This window comes from Corvus hawaiiensis, chromosome 26 (assembly GCF_020740725.1).
Source record: "Corvus hawaiiensis isolate bCorHaw1 chromosome 26, bCorHaw1.pri.cur, whole genome shotgun sequence".
NCBI lineage: Eukaryota > Metazoa > Chordata > Aves > Passeriformes > Corvidae > Corvus > Corvus hawaiiensis.
The window spans coordinates 10,967,879-10,984,977 of record NC_063238.1 but is presented as its reverse complement, the minus strand read 5'-3'; the positions used below and the strand labels follow the sequence as shown (position 1 = coordinate 10,984,977).

At 39.3% G+C, this 17,099-nt stretch overlaps 1 protein-coding gene across 13 annotated transcripts in view; it reads right to left on the bottom strand.

The window, feature by feature from the left end:
- SULF1 (sulfatase 1) overlaps positions 1–17,099 on the bottom strand; it is a 124,799-nt gene that overhangs the window by 25,815 nt on the left and 81,885 nt on the right. For all 13 annotated transcript variants that reach the window (XM_048286177.1, XM_048286183.1, XM_048286179.1 and 10 more), the window contains 5 exons: positions 7,850–8,000; positions 6,675–6,850; positions 5,984–6,112; positions 5,680–5,736; positions 4,565–4,694 (listed from right to left, as the gene is read on the bottom strand). In XM_048286177.1, coding sequence (XP_048142134.1) covers positions 4,565–4,694; positions 5,680–5,736; positions 5,984–6,112; positions 6,675–6,850; positions 7,850–8,000 — 643 coding nt within the window. The remainder of the gene's footprint in view (positions 1–4,564; positions 4,695–5,679; positions 5,737–5,983; positions 6,113–6,674; positions 6,851–7,849; positions 8,001–17,099) is intronic.

Below are 17,099 nucleotides of genomic sequence, written 5' to 3'. Positions count from 1 at the left end.
TACTATTTCTGCTCTATTGGAAAATTAACAAAGCTTTGTTACAAGTTGACACCAACTATTTCTCATTAAATAAAAAAAAGCAGGGATAGCAATGCTGCAGATGAATCAATATTTCTGTGCTGTGTAACTTATTACCGAAACGGTAAATATCTATCAGTGAAATATAAAAATACCCTGCAAACCATTTAAGTGTTAAAACCCATCAGTATCCACTGCTAAACCAACAAGGCTGAATCAGGTGACCTCAGTAAGCTACACCATGTAAACTGGTGACAAATTTGGCACAGAAACTATGAAAGAAACCTCCTGTTCCCATCATAATTTCTTGATCATTCTCTCATGTGGAGATGTGGAGGGACCACAAAGGAAACTTCCACTCTGCTCCAAGCCCCAAAGCTGATCAGGGAGCCCACCACTCCTGCTCCCTTTGCTGGGGGAGTGAACCTGGCCTGGTGTGATGGGACTGCCTTTGCTTTGGGTGAGCACAGATCAACAGCTGGGGCAGGGCAGGAGATGAAATCTGGCCTATATCCAAATATGACATGGGCAGGTGACCCATAACTCACTTACAAGTTCATAAAATTAACAGCACTTCCCAAGTTATGAAGTTGAGGAGGAAGAAGAAAACATGAAATCCTCAAGTCCAGGTACTAAGCAAGCAAAAAAATTAAGAGCATGTACTGGAAGGAACATCTGGAGGTCATTTAGTTCATCCTCCTCCTCCTCAAAGTAGCAAAATTATTAGGTTTTGGAAGTATCCCAGGATGGACTTTCCATAGGCTCTTTGGGCTCCAGTTCTTAATCACGTTTATGGTAACATTTTTTCCATGGATCTATTTAGAATTTCCCTTGCTGCAGCTTGTCTCTTACTGGTGGCCCTTTTGCTGTGCACCTCCAAGACATACCTGGGTCTGTCTTCTCCCTAATTAGCCATTAGTTAATCAAAGGAAACAATTAGCTTCCTCATTTGCCTTCTGCTCCCCTGGCTAAACAAACCTCTGCCCCTCCTCAGTACTTCCACCCCATCTCTGGGGTCCTCCACTGGACTTGCTCCAGCGCACCGAACTTCCGCTGCTCACAGAGATCCCAACCCGGCCGCAGCATTCCAGCTGCAGCCCACAGGCACCAGGGAGAGGTGAGCACTCACTTCCCATGACCTGTTAGCAGTGCTCTTGCTCATGCAGATCAGCAGGAGTGCTCCCCTCGTTGGCATGGGCTCACTGCCGACCCACGTCAACGACTGCCGGAACATAACTCAGGAGGGAACACATCCGATGCACATCTCATTTCTGAGATGTTCTCAGGGAGGAGGGTGAACTCATGGAAACTGTCCTCCCATAAAGGAGATTATGAAAAAATGGCAAGGGGACAGTGATCTACAATGGGAAATACAATGAAAGTGATGCAATCTGCCAATGGTGCTAGAAAATTTAAATGCATTAAAAAATAACAGTGAAAGTATTTTATATTTATATTTTACAGATGTTTAGTCTTCTTCCCCCCCCACCCTTTTTAGTTTTATCTATTTTCAGATACATATTGCACATAGAAAAAATAGGAATTTTGAAACTTTTAGTTAAAAAAAGATCTTTATTATGCCTTGTTTTTTAAGACAAAATAAGCTGAAGCAATTATTATCCTGAGTACCACATCCTTGGAGATTTTGGAACTAGTGGGTCTCAGGATCACACCTCATTTTAATACAGGAAAAAAATTTTTTTCCTTTTTCATTTTCCTGGTGTTCTCCTTTTCAAATAAACTACCTATTGACTAGAATAAATTTAAATTGAGAACAAGCTTTTAATAGTGTATTAATTCCCCAAATACTTATTCTTAGCTTCAGACATTTAGCAGCAGCTTCCCACAGACCAGTAGTTTCACTATTTAAAAATCTGTCAGCAATCACTCATTCTGTGAAAGTAATTTTAATTCAATTAATGTTAACTGCAACTGATTAAACATAGGGAGTATTACAAACCATCATAATTTAAAGGAAGATTTTATTTCTATATATGCACCTATGTAACTGAAATCAAATATACTAATCTCAAAAGATAAAACAATGTTAAGTCACACACAGCAATATTTTCTCTTTTCTAAGAGGTGCAAAATGACTAGAGCAAATCTCCTGCAGGAACCTCATATTAAACTATGATGGCTCAGAAGTGCATATTTGGAACTCAGAAGGAACATATTCGGACTAAAGTATATTTATTTGACCTACTAACTTTTTTTTAAGAACTTCTCTACATGGAAAAAAATCCTGTAGACACTTATTTCACATTGCGGTGCCTCCCTGAAGTCCATATTATTCCAGTGTTGGTCTTCAAATTCACACCTTACCTATTCTATGCTGGCTTTCCTGTGAGCACCACATGTAGTCTGTCCTTGAGAGAGAAGCTGGCCTTGCTTCCTAGGGCTGGCATGAGGGTGAAAGGAGTGGGAGGACTGGGTCTGTGCCCCACGGGCTGAACAAGCACAGAGAGAGGATGCTCCACCCCTCATGATGCTCTGCCTAACAGAAGCTTTCCATAGGCACATTTAATTCAGCATCCCTGCAGGAAGCCTTCAGGATGTTAGAATTATCAGGGACAACTTTGATCTATTTGTTTAAGAAAATAACGTGTACACACCAATGGCTGCGTCTGAAAATTGGTCTTAAAGAGGTCAGTTCAGCCCTGTCCTTCATCCGTGAGGGATGGCTGCTGGGCTTTGTGCAGCCAACATATCTTCTGCATTGAAAAGACCTCCATGAGACTTTGTAGGTGGGAGACCCACTATCAAACACTATTGCTCTTGTAGCCTCCTTGCTGACTGAAGCCCTTCTTCCTTCACCGTTTTATCAAACTGGATTCACCAGTATGGGATGATCTACTGCCCTGGGCTGAGAACAGGGCTGTGAGCAGTGTTTCCTCCTGCTTCAGGTGTGGTATCTGGTCAGGATACTTAACCTTTTCTATTCGTATGTGGAGAAGTAGTTACTCCAAACCCGGATTTCGGCATATGAGGCAGTACATATAAGGAATAATTGCAAAGAAAATATTTTGTTACTTTAAAATGAAACATCTTAGCACCTAATAATCTAAATGACTCCAATGATCTCTTTCAGTTTTTATAAAGCATTCAGATTTTCAAATTTAATCTCTGTTTACAATGGCAGTGCTTGAACTCCTGGAAACTTTGCCCTTGGGTGAGACTGCGACATTGTGTATATCCCTTCAAAAGTGGCTGCATTTAAGGAGCACGTGTGAGGTGAGAGCTGTGACAGAGGACCTGACCAAGGATGTGACAGCCGAAACATTAATCCAGCCCAATCTGTGCTTAACCAAGATTTACTGTTACACTCTGCAGGATGAGAAGGGGATGGAGCCTTTCTCTAGGAGAGCTCCCCCCAGCTCCCTCGGGCTGGCCAGGCAGAGTGCGACCTGCTCTGGGAGAGGCACCATGGGTGGCAGCGGAGGGGAGCAGAGCACAGAGAAGGCTTTGTGCCCTTGTTCAAACCAGCCCACCGAGATCTCAGCGCCAGGCCCACGGCTGGCTGCAGTGCTCTGAGCAAACATCTGAGGGGAAAGCGCCAGTGCCTGCCTGGGAGAAATCACCTCACACTTCTCTGGGGAGGTGTGTGAGGATGGGGACGGAGCACAAGGACAGCAAGGCAGGCACAAGCCACTGCCTGGGGCCCGCAGCATGTGCCTCAGCATGGTTGGAGGTGGTGTCAATGAGAAGGCACACAGCTTGCTTATACATCTCTCCAGGAAATCCATCTTCATATGTTACCATAGGTATTGCATTAATTCAGGATGGATTGAAGAGAATTTGGAGTCAGAATCACTTTTCTTAATTTATTTCTTCTCCTGTGCATGCACCGCTGAGATGCAGGTGTAAGCATAATAGCCAGGGGTGCAGTAATTTTTGGTTTTACGAGCAGACAATTTGTATCAGAGTCAGGCATTATAATGAAATCATTAAGGCTGCAAGAAGAAAAAGTAATGCTTGGGTATGGTTATCACTGCCTGAATCCTTACAGTGACCTGAAATAGGGAGTGTTTGTGGGCAAGGGGAGCCTTCTATTTAAGGTGTTTCAATAAATAATATAGGATGATGATTACTAAGTGTGCTGTTCAGTTGTTCATCCCAGCAAATGAACTAATGTACAACCTTAGGACTAACCAGCTTGCTTTGGTAATCCTGGGCTAGCCCATTGAGTACAAGATTTCACTGCTCAAAAAGATTCTCTCTCTTATTAACAATTATGACTGAACTATCTTGCATATTTATCAATACACATGATCAAAGAAAAAGCAGTCATTTCATGTTATGTTTGAGCATGGGAGTTTTACAATAAGCTCTGTACTAAGACAGCAAATGAAGGACTGGGTCTTCAACACCTTAAATTGGACCACTGCTTAGAGAAATTTTTCTGGTCCTTTTTGCTCAGAAGATATTAACAACAGTGATCTTTTAGTTACGTTCCAAATGCCATATTCTTCAAATTCTTTTGACCCGTAGTGTAAAAATGTATTTTGCCGCGACATCTAGAAAACTGCAGTTACTTGTGGCTTACCTGTCCTGGTTGTTCACAGGCTGTCTGGTATCTTGCTTGTTGGCATAATTCTTTTACTCTCTCATACTTTGGTAGTTGATTAGACTGCTGAGTGTTTTTGTTGGATTCCTCCTTCTTACGTAGAAATTTGCTTATTACAAAAATAAAGTTGAATGTTTTAGATACATTGTTCTAAGCTCTAAGGATGAATGTAACTTGAACAATGAAGCTACTTGAAGGTTTAATGTATTCTCAGGGAAAAAAAATCCCCACATTTCTGTTACTGACCTTCGGTGTAGGTCACATACTGAAAAAAGGCTCAGGTAATTGGCTGAAAATTGCCAGAAGATAAGCAAGTGCTGCTAAAATATGTCTAACTGGTACAGTTCAGCACCGTTCATACATAAATGTAGGTTCTTTCACAAAGCAAAACTCTTTGAACCAGTACTTTCTTGGCTGAAAAACCCAGCTGAAGACACAACAGGACTTTCACACTCAGCACAAGCTTGGCTGTATCTTACACATTACAATGTGTCTTGTATACACTGTTGTGTAATACATCAGACAAGGTTTTCATAATCTGTAAAGTCATAAAGTGCCAAAAGAAAATTGCTGTAAAATTTTTACCCACAGAAAATTTTCACAGCAACAACTGGCAAGGTGAGAGGGTATAAGGAGTTATCAGTGAAGAGAGGAGCAGTTGTAGTCATGAATCTCAATTACACATAAGTCTTAGCTGGAACAAAAATGAAGAATGCTTCTAATATGTGATGGGAAATACAAAATCATTTGATAGGAGGATTCTGCACAGCTGGATTTGAAACAGAGATTTGGTAAGAAAATTATTCAGATGATGACAAAACTGGGCACAAGCACAATGTTAGAGAAAGAGGCTAGGAGAATCACCAGAAAAGCATGCTTTCAATTTTCTTCAGAGAAAGGGATTTGGGAGCACAGTAGCTTACAAAGGCAGTGGTGGGAAACTAGGAAAAAAGTCATGCCTGTCAGTTTGCTTGCAAAACTTACTGCTTCTCTGACCATAAAAAAGAAGAGGAGGAAGCAGAAAGGAAAGTGTGTACAAGGGAGTGTTCCCAGCAGGCAGGCTCTCCCAAAAATCTCTAACCCCTAATAATTACCCTCTTTCGACTAGAAATGTGTCACGCCAAATTTTGGTCTTCTTGTTTGTTCGAAACCTGAAAGTAAAATAAAAATATTTACTGCTGGCACTGAAGTATACCACTGTAAGTGTTAAGAAATTATTTCTGAAAAAAACAACTCTCCATTTATATATACGTGCAATTTCAGAGATCTACTACTTAAGAGACGCTTCAAATGGGAAAGCTGTGGTCATCATTTTCACAGAATCTGTTTTTCTACTCAGTTGTTGATTTACTAAGGTGTTTGCTTCTGAACTGACCAAAAAAGGATCTTGGGACCCACCTGTTTCCTGGTCTCTCCAAGTCCAGAAGCTTTAGGACAGATTTGCCATCCATATCTGGAGGTGTGTCAAGGCCTGCTATATCCAGAATTGTTGGAGCAAGATCAATATTCAGAACAATCTGAGGCACTCTGCAAGTCAACAGGAAAGGTCATAGTTGTCATGTGTTCAATGTATAAGTCTTCACATTCTCTTGGAAATAGAATGATAATTAATGCTTATCAGGGCTTTGAAGATGTAAAGCTTTACAGAAGTGCTAAGTTTAGAAAACTCCCTTTGAAGTCTTCAGCTCAGAACGATAGGCCAGTACTGCAGACTGACATCACAAAGAAAAAGTTAAGCACAATAAAACAAGGAGGTGCAGCAGCAACACTGCTCTTATCTCACTGACAATGAGGGCATGATGCCACCCATTCTGCTAAACCTCAGAGTGAGCAGTAAAGATGAGCACATCGTTTTTAAAAGCAAAATCCAAGTCTAACCCTACAGGACTATGCATTACACAATTTTCTCATGGCATTATAACTTATTCATAATATGCAAAGTGGAAGAACTGCCTCTTCATGAGACTCGCTGCTCTGCAATAATAGGGCATCCTTTATGAAATGAAACTAGACAGAGTGATAATTACATGCTCTCAGAAACATTTTACATTAGGCTCAACAGCTGTGCTAGAGAAATAAGGGAACATACACTGATCCCGGCTCCACACTTGGACCACGAATAAAGAAAGGAACTCGAATATCAAAGTCATACGGCATTGACTTCCCCTTGACCAGTCCGAACTGCCCGATATGGTATCCATGGTCAGCAGTGTAAATAATGTAGGTATTCTCCAGTTCTCCCATCTCTGCAAGCATTTGGTGTAACTGCAAGCCAGCACAGAAAGAACTCTGAGTTAAGTGTAGCAAAACGTGTTTTGTGCATAATCATGTATAACCATCATTTACAACTCTTAAATATACAGGATCAAACATGGCATCAATGAGGTTGTTGACACAGATTCTGGGGATTGGCATTTTTATGTCTTGCTTTCACCGTGCTGCTAAAAAATCAACATATAGGTTCAGTTTCACACTTGACAGAGGGGACAATTAAGCAAGTCCAGAAAATTAGACTAGAAAAAATATGGTAATGATGGGATAGTTGCATTAGTATGTCCAAAATTCACAGTGTACTCAAACACAGTTTGTGAAAAAAGTCTGCTACAGCTTTAGGGGAAAAGGTACTCATATTTGATTTACTGTGCTAGTCTACAACTCTCTCATTCCTTACAGTTGTGGGCTTGGGAAAAAGCTGTAAATTTTTATTAAAGTTTAAAGAAATCTCTCTGGGGGAAGATCTTTGGTCATGGTGCTTGGTTTTGGAACAAAAAGTCATACAAAGTACACCTAATAGTTCATGTATCATGTTACCTATAATTAGCTGTACACGGCATTGCCTAACTTCTGCAAACACTCGTAGACTGACACCTGAGTTGCTGTGATTTGCCAGTTCCCAGATTTCAACTGAAGGACAAACTGTGAAGGGAGTGTGTGAAATGAATAGAAGTTGTCATGTGTGCACCTGTGTCTATCCATGTGTACACACAGGTGATGCATCTTCTGTTAATACCAGGCTTTATATTAGGCCCAATGACTTTTCCCTTCAAAAAAGTAGTTTTTTAACCCAGCAATTGAAAGAAGAAAGCCAGGAGCTTGGCATCATGTTGCAGAGAACCAGAATTCATTTCTACTGGGAAAAAGTGGAGTAATTCCTCACAGCACAATGACTGTCCCCAGAATGCAGTTGGTGAAGGTAAAGAAAGAATTAATTAAACTTTGTTACCAACTAATAACATTGTATTCACAGCAGTTTCTTGCACTCACTCTTTCCATAGAGTCGTCAACAGACATCAGGGTCTGAAGTCTTTTGCGCTGCAAGACATTTGTAAACTCCATGTGGATTGGCAGCATGGGCCCTGTGTACTGCATAATCCAGTGCTTATCCATGTTTGGTGCATAGTTATAGCTGGGAGTGCTGGAGGAAAAGAATGGATCTGAAAAGTTGTGCAGCATGACAGGCATCAGAGGGAGGTGGGAACTCCTCCAACACAGAAATAGCCAACAAACAGTTAAATCACAAATTCCATGTGGTATCTGACAAATACCAACAAACATCACTTCAGTGGCTTCCAAGCTTCATTTGGTCATGTATCATCTCCTAAAAATATTTTAACTGCTTGCTTTCCAAGCTTTCTTTCACACTCAAAGACCACTACAGGTTCCATGTTAACATTTGGGATTTGCTAAAATCTGTTTCTCAAACAAAACTGTAGTCATCAAAAAAGCTTATCTGAATGATGCATCTCATATAGATAAGCAGAAAAATTAAGGAAGTCAGAGATCAAAAATGACTGCTTCCCCTTAATATTAGGGTATATTGCCCTGATGCTCCCAGTAGAAAAATTACCTTTAAATAAAAGTCAAAGAAAGGTATTTTCCAGTGGGATAGAGAAATTGAGCAGTCAGTATTAAGAACAGCACCAGTGTTACAGTTGGTTCTACACTAAATACTGTTGAGGTGTTTTTATTTATTTAATGTGAATGCAAAGCACAGTGCATTGCAAGTATAAAATGAACCATGACAACAAAACTGAGCTAACAGTGCTCTCAATATTAGTACTAAGAAGAAGGATGGAACAGAGTCCTATCTAAAGCAAAGAATGATGCTTTAAGAGTTTGTACAAACATCAAAAGAAATATTTAAGAGCGGTGTTCTATCCACAGCCAGTGTATTATTAAAGATGTCCTATAAGAAACAAGAATATTTTCCCAGAGATATCACCTTGGAAGAAAAGGTGTGGCAAAAAATGTGTCAAGTGAATTTTCCCTACAGAGAAGCATGTTACAAGAGCTCTCCATCAGTCTTGTTTTTATACCTAGCATACATGGCAACTACAAGGTGAAGAGAAACCAAGCAAAACTGATGTCCCATAATGGTTTCACCTACATATGAACAATTTCCTTCTCTAGAAAGAAGGAATCTAGGCTTTGTCATTCTGATTAGGTTCTTTGGGTTTTATTTTTCCCCTGTTTCTATTACACTGCAGTACATGATGCACGAATTGCAGCATTACATTTGAAAATTAAACATAAAGAGAAAGTGAAGAAAATACTGTTGTGTGATTAGATTAATTTGATTCTTATTATTCTCTTCTCAGTTTAGAATAAAAATTCAATTCAATATTAATTTGCTGCTTAGGTACAGAAAATTATAACGTGCGTTAACAAAAGGTACATTTTTCCCATTGAAATATTTATGTGTAGTTGTCTTTTCTTAAAATGAACAATTTCAGAATACTGTATAACTTGAAGTCATACCTTTGACCAGTCCTTCCCTTAGCTTTCATTTTTCTTTACATGGTTGTATGTGATCACAGGAATCAAGTTGATTTTGTATCAGATATTGTATGTATGACCTTTAGCTACATATTCTGAGGATAAAAATCAGCTGAAAGAATAAAGTAGTAAACTGATAGTCATCTTCAATAAATTACTGGAGTACACATTTTAACTGGAGACCATTATTTGAGAAGCTAGGCAGAATTTGAGAACTATGCCTCTAGTAAACGCAGCAAGTTTTGACTAACCTACTTAATCATTAGTCTCAAGGGAAAAGAGAAGTAAGGCAACAGTATCACAGGACTTTGATAGAGATTAAGGAGTATGAAAAGGTTAACTCCCTACTGAGCAAAGACAAGCATAAACTAGAATTCCTCTTCTGCTGAAAAATCTTTTATTTCATATTGAAAAGTCAAAGCTTTTGTAATTTCCCATGGTTGAAGTCTGACTTTTAAAATTAATACTGTCATAAAATTAATAAGATTTATCCCAGGAGCACAGCCCTCTGTTTTACTGGCTAGCCAGCAGTACTAGCAGAGGGAGACCCAGACCTTGAAGAAGCAAGTCTTAGGAACTTATCAGTTATCAGACAGAAAAGAAGGATATTTCCAGTGCAAATTTTTCTCTGTTTCCTTGGAAGTTCATCAGACAAGATGTTTTCCCATGAAAGAGCTCAGTTTTGATTAATCAGCATTTCCTAGTAAAACCCTGGGGTTTTTTTCAGTGGGGTCCTGAGTGCCCCAGCCACAGAGGGATGAGGTGGCTGTGAGCTGAGCTCAGCCGGCAGTGCGGTGACAGCCTGCTGCTGTGCCAGGAAGGAGAGCCAGCTGCTGAAGCAGGCTCAGGTCTTATGTTCCCAGGCTATTGTGAGAAGCCTCCTCCACATAATGGATAGTTTTTAAAAGCAGCACTCAAGGGTTTAGCAGGGTGGTTGAAACCTTTCACAGACACTTTCCAAATGCATTTTGAATTTTCTGGGTGAGAAATGCAGCAGGCAGAGAGTGAGCAGAATTTTCCTCCCAGACAATTCAAGGAACAGGAACCCTCTGTGAAATATCCAGTGTCGCTGGCTGATGGATAAATGTGAAACAGGGGTCCATAATGTCAGAGAAAGAGTACTAAGGAAGAGACAGAAAGGAATTCCAAAACCCCACTTCTTGTGGGGTTTTGTGTCCGAGTGTTCAAAACCCCACTTCTATATGTTCCCTGTGTACCCCAGTTTGTTGGGCCTTTCAGAAATCCACCAGAATGGCACTGGTTGCCAGTCATAAGATCTGACCCTGCTCTCAAATCTACCTACCTTTTATTTTTTTGGTGTAAACCAACCAACCAACCAACCAGCCAACCAGCCAACCAACCACTGCAGAGGTAAATCCTAGGCAGAATATTGCTGGTTTCTGAAAACTTTTCCATGTAGACAAACCTCTTCCTGGTCAGCGATAATATTTTATCACAACTTTTTTTCTTGAAGCAGCTGGAGATATCAATTAAATGCTCAGCTGTTATAAGCCCTTGAAAGTCATTATGGCATGGTCTCTCACTGTTTCTATCCTTCCATTTTTGGGAACAACTTTGCTCTGTACTGACCAGTACTGCTGTAAAGTAACACTGACATCTACATTTCCTTGGTTCCTCTTTGCACTGGAAGGATAAAGTTGAAGATAGGTACCATGTTCTCCATGGACTCCTCTCAGTCATGAGTCCATCTTGTGTTGAGTACATCAGTTCACCCATGATCAGCACACAGTACCAGGTAGCCCATTATTTTCAGGTTGTCCATGCCCTCTAAGTCTGGCAAGTTGCTACTGTAGTACTTGTCATTCTTGTAGAATATACTAACTTGGGCAAATCTAGATTGCTCGGCTGCTCACTTTTATTTGTCCAACACATACTGTGAAGAACTTAATACACAGAGACCACTTGGCACTCCATAACAGATCTGTTCTGGAAGATGTCAGGTTCACAAAATCCTGAGTTGATACTCTCAGTTAAACTAACAAAAAAATTCAAAATACTTAACAATAACAAATGCTGAACATAGTCAGGTACTTTCCTATAAATGCATACTTACAATGAGAACATTTCACCCTGAGATTTTGTAATCAATTACTTATGTGAATAAGTTTACAGAGAAATTTACAGTGATAATCAAATGATCTATAGACTATGGAAGGAATAAATATTTATAAGCATTACTGCATTTTTAAAGAAAGATTCTCCACAAAATTTATAATTTATTTGTCTGTAAACATAAGTTCAAATAGATACTTATAGTTATGTTGAGAGAAAAGGAGCAGTATTAGCAGTCACTGTTGTAATCAAAAGGCCTCAGTAACTCTGACAACATATTTACTATATTTATATATTTAAATTTGAACTTCAAAATTAAGAACGCATCTTATTTGGCTTTTAAGGTACCACAATAACTTTAAGTTAGACAAGAAACAATAAAAAAAAAACCAACAACCCAAAAAATGGATGCTTGTACTTGAGGATCTATTAAAATGGAGTCTCCAAACAAATAATTAAGAAATGACTAGCTTCGACTAGTAACTGAACTGAATAGTGATAATGAAATAAATGGAATATAGCCCTTTTGCAAATCACTGTTACTAAAAGATATTTTGCAGTTTAAGAAGGGATTGCGAGAGTTCAGCATGTTTTAAGAGCTTCAAGAATTTAGTACAACTTTAACATTTGCTTTCTAAAAAATTGATCTAAATATATACATGTCTCTAACAGATGGGATAATGTGGAAAGAAAAAAGTATGTTTCCAAACATTTGTTCAATTTCTCATAGTTAAAATCTGTGTTTGCTCCTATTTACAATCTCCTAATTCCCTCCTGTTTCTACTCAACAAAAGAAATTATGTTCACAAAAATACTGTCTAAAAATGTTGGGCTTGAATAATTCCATAGAGTTCTCAGGGGGTTTTATCCCAAAAGTGTTTGGCTAATCTTCTGTTTGGATTGGGATTCGTCCAGTTAGTGAAAATAATACAGTACTTAGATGGCCCAAGAACATTTTTGTTTCATAAAAATAAAAGTCAACAACATTTTAAAATAATACCTCTGGTAAAACTGATTGAAAAAAACGAATAGTTTCTGTACAGAATTAGCACCTCTATTATTCTTTGAAATATGATTAGCAAACATGGCATAAGTGGTCATGTTTCTTCAAGTGTAAATAAACAAAGGAAGCAAATTCCTTGTTTCCAGGGAAAGTAGACTTCCAGGTTTAGACACTGTTCTTGGAAAGCAGGAAGCCTAGGTTCTGGCCAAAATTAGAAGTCAAAAAAACCCCCACAACCAGTGGCCATGATCAGTATTAAAGTGAAGTTGAATTTCACCATTCTGGGTCTGCTTTTGCTGCCTTTTAAAAGGAGAATCTTTTAAACCCAGTGATATTTATTGTTCTAGGTATGTGGGGTATGAAAGTTTCCAAGCTTACATTCCAAAGAGTAACGCAACCGCTATATTTCAGAACAGAGAAGTAAAACAGTTGTTGCCTGTTAAATGTAGCACCTTTTTCATTTAGGAAACATAATTTGATGCTTCTGCAGAAGTTAATTGTGCAATTAGAACATTACATTTCTATTTCACACCATTTCTTCTTGTCTTGTTTAAAATCACACCCACAGTGACGAGTGTTACGATTTTGATAATTTATCTCTAAGTCAGGGGTCCAAGTAGGCCTGAGGCCAGCAGTGCCACTACACACTGACATGTCAAGATTTATTGCTGATGCAAATGTGTGAGCCCACTCTAATGGTCCCGTGTCCACATTACAAGAAATACCATTGTTACTGACAGATGTTTGAGACTCGGCCTCAGTGACTCCAGTTGCAGCCACCCCACACCCTAAACTCACACTAAAGACTACTCTGGGGATCCAGAGCTGCAACAGCATTTCTTTTGACACTTTCCTACTGCAGACATGCTGACCTACACACCTGGTATATCAGCACCTTTCATATGATCTTTAAACGGAAATATAAAGTTCTGCCTTTCTTATCTGCCACCTTTTCTTAGCTTATGAAGGTTTCTGATCTATTCCAAGACATCATTTCTATCTGCTCCTCCTAATGTTCCTAGCTTGGCAATAGGATTGCTTCCAGGTAGTCATAAAATCTGCCTGTCAGTTCTCCTGCCAGCCCAAGGATTTTAACTCAGCACAGCCAGTAGTGGTTCAGATTTTCATTTTTTACATTCTTCAGTAAACCTGTCTCCTGCAGATTTTTGCTTCTAATGTTTGTTTACTTCACAGCTTATAAACAGCTTAAGTCTGATTCACAGTTCCCCTAAGACTGGTTCACACTGGAAGGTAGAGGGAAGTTAAAGTGCCAGAGGCCCTGCAAATAACAGATAATTCAGGCTTTCATTAGAGCATCCTTTGAATCAGAGCTTTCCTGCTCAGCTGTCTGATGAAACAAGATTGTCCTGTAACATAACTTCATACTTAACAACAACATTTCTAAAGGCCTAACAACCCTGCTCCTTGACAGATGATGTTCATTACCACAGCAAAAATCTCAGTATTGCTTTCATCTAGTACGTCTTCTACAGCCCCATTTTCTTTCACAGAAATAATGTCTGGGGATAGTTAGAGTACATGCATTAGTGTGATTTATTTTCAGAAAATATATCACTCATTATGGTGATAGCAGCCAGAATAAACCTTCAGAAATATTTTTAGATGTCAGAAATAGGACATATTTTATGGAGAGGAGAAGTGGGAGAGTGGGAGGGAGAATGGATGCTTAAAAACAATAGTCTGCTGTTTCCAGTGTGATATAGTTTGTGTTTAATTTTAAACTGGAATTAATAAGAATTAACAGGAATCACTTAATAAGTAAACAGTGTACACATCATTACTGTTCATGTCTTTGTAAGACTTTCCATGCGACTGAGCCTGTTTGTGCTGAGGAGGACAGGACTGTAACATAATGATGGTAATTCTTCACTTTCTTTTTGTCTTTGACGTACTTTTCATAAATCTTATGGACTTTGCTGCTGCATTCATTTGATTTTATTCTTGCCATGCTGATAAGTGAGGAAATGAGACCAATAGACGCCCACACTTGAGGGCAGAGCTCTCCCTGAACTGGAGTATTTCCTGCCATAGCCACTCCCGTCTTTATATGTGCCAGTGGAAAACTTCTTCTAAACAAACTTTTGAGTTGTTTTTTTGATGTTGTTTTGTTTTAATATATAGTGGCAGTATTTCCATCTTTAGCAGGCACTTTACCAGCAAAGAGACATCACATAATTTAAGGGTCTGCTTCAGCTACTGTTCTTTTAAGCAAAACTTCTCACATGTGGTTGACAGGCTATCTTAATCCTTGGTTTGTAGGTATAACCTTCCATCTCAGTTTGTTAAGCCAGCAAGCAGCTTTTGACCTGGTTTCCCTTCTTTGTTGGAGGTAGGCGTTACAGTAACATGATACAGCAACTACATTTTTAAAAACAAAATCCAAGGTCAGATGGCTGTCACCCAAGGTCAGAACGAAAGAGATTCAAATGGTGCTTGACCACCAAGGAAGAAAACCTAAGGGTTAAATGTTCAAATTACACAAACCTTGGCAGGAGGGATTTTATTGTTCTTGTGCTGTTTTCATAGGGAGCACTGAATATTTCTGTGAGAACTGAATCTTTTAGAGCACATTGCTCGTATTTTTGATAGAGAAATCAGTAGGAATCTTCAGCCACCAAAACCCAAGTTAGCAGTTTATCTTCAATTTGTCTCATTTCTCAGTCTGCAGACTGAACTTTAACACATGCAGTTCAAGAAGAAACAAGAAAAGCCAGCAAGGATCTCTTGAGGTCATTGGAGAAAAAACTCTTTGCAAGAAGGTTGCCAAGAAATAAACAACACCAGAAGGCAAGAAGAAGCACAGCTGAGTGCTCTCACAAGCAGCCTACCAGAGCAAGGTATTTAGACCCCAGGAGTCCACACAAATAAAAATTAATTTTAGCTAAGATTTTGCTTAATCTTTGCAGGTAACATATAACCTGTATAAGGTGCAGAGGCAGTTAAAAATTTTGAGACTAACTAAAGCTGTTTGTTCTACTAGCACAAGTTAGAAAACAAGCAGGCTGAAAACACCAAGCAGTAGAAAGCATCAAGAGCATGATAAACCAAAGCAAGTTCCTACAAGCACTTGTCAGAAGACAGGGAGCAAGGAGCCTAAAATGAGTTGCTTTGGCCTGAGGAGAGGTAGGGTGAGATACAATGATTCAGTGCTTTTCTTCCAGACACTGTCCCCACAGCTAAGCGGAAACAGTTTGAATCCTGCCCTCCTGTATGATGGATAGTCCCCCAGGAGACAGGATGGCTTGCCTGAGGCCAGGCAGTCTGTGCTACTAAATGGGAAGCAATCTGTTGAATGGGGTGAGAACAAATAGATATAACACTCTTGCTATGAAAAGTGGCAATTGAAAGGAGGCATGGGAGAAATCCACTCAATTTGATATAGTGACTATTCATTACTCTTCACAGAATGGGAAGTAGGGGACACAGGTGGCATAACCAAGATTCAGGTCTAGAAGGAAACAAAAAGCAGCCCTCTGTCCCCTGTGAAGAGAGTGACACCGTGGAACTTGTTGCCACAAGATGGTGAGGCTGCCACCAGAGTTCCAAAAGAGATCAAATCAGTGCAAAGAGAATGCGGCACACTGACCTGGATGCTTCACCTAAACTGGTGATTTGCAGAAGCTAGAAAAACACAGGGAAAAAGTTTGTGGTTTTACTTTCCCCTCGCCCCACCGTCATTCCCTGCTACTTTCTGCTGGAGCACATAATTCAGGATACTGACTGAGGAAGTTCTTCCATACAACCCAATAATAACAGGTGTGTCTACCTTATTTACCAACTAAAATCTTCATTAGCTCCCTATACAGGCAGAAATTACTCTGAATATATAAATAACTACAAAACATTGCTGACTGGTTTGCATTACTTGCAGTCTAGTCCCAGGAATGTGGGATCATGGAGAATGTAAGATTATAAGGTCAGGGAAACTGGCATATCTAGAAAGTAGCAGCCAGTAAGAGGATAAAAAGATGCAAAACAACAGAAATGTTACCATGTGCCATGAACAGCAAATCTCTTTCTGGCTCCAACTAGTGATCAGTTTATGCATGCTGTTTATGCAGTAACTACCACTCCTTGAAATATTAAAGTATCCGATGTAAGTAGAAAAACCTTCCTTGTGTGTGAACTATTGCAGCATGTCCAAAATACAACTTTTAGACCAAGAAGCTTTCCCATTGTCTAATGAAATTGATTTCTCCTCATTTTGAGAGGACAAATAAATGTACAATCCAGCTGAAATATTTAATTAAGGTGTTTTTTGTGATTGGTGGGGTTTGGTTTGGGTTGTTTATTTTTTTTTTCTTTTTGAAGGTGTGCAAAGACATTGTTTTAGAACAAATGGAAAGACTGGTCTACAAAGCCATGGTAGGCACAAGTGCAGCGGAAATCTTCCATTGCCTCTCACTATAAGGAAAAGGACCCAGAATATTCAAGCTATGAAGCAATATGTGGAATCCACAGATGTGGACAATCCACAGATTTTTACCTGAAGTTGCTTTTGGTTCTAGAAACAAAATGAAGAGTTGGGTTTTTTTGTTATATTTTATTCACCAGAAAAGATTAAGCATGTTATTTAAAAATGCAGTCTGATAGGCTATTTTGGGAATCTGCCAGTATCTAGTCTCTAAACAAATCTGGTAC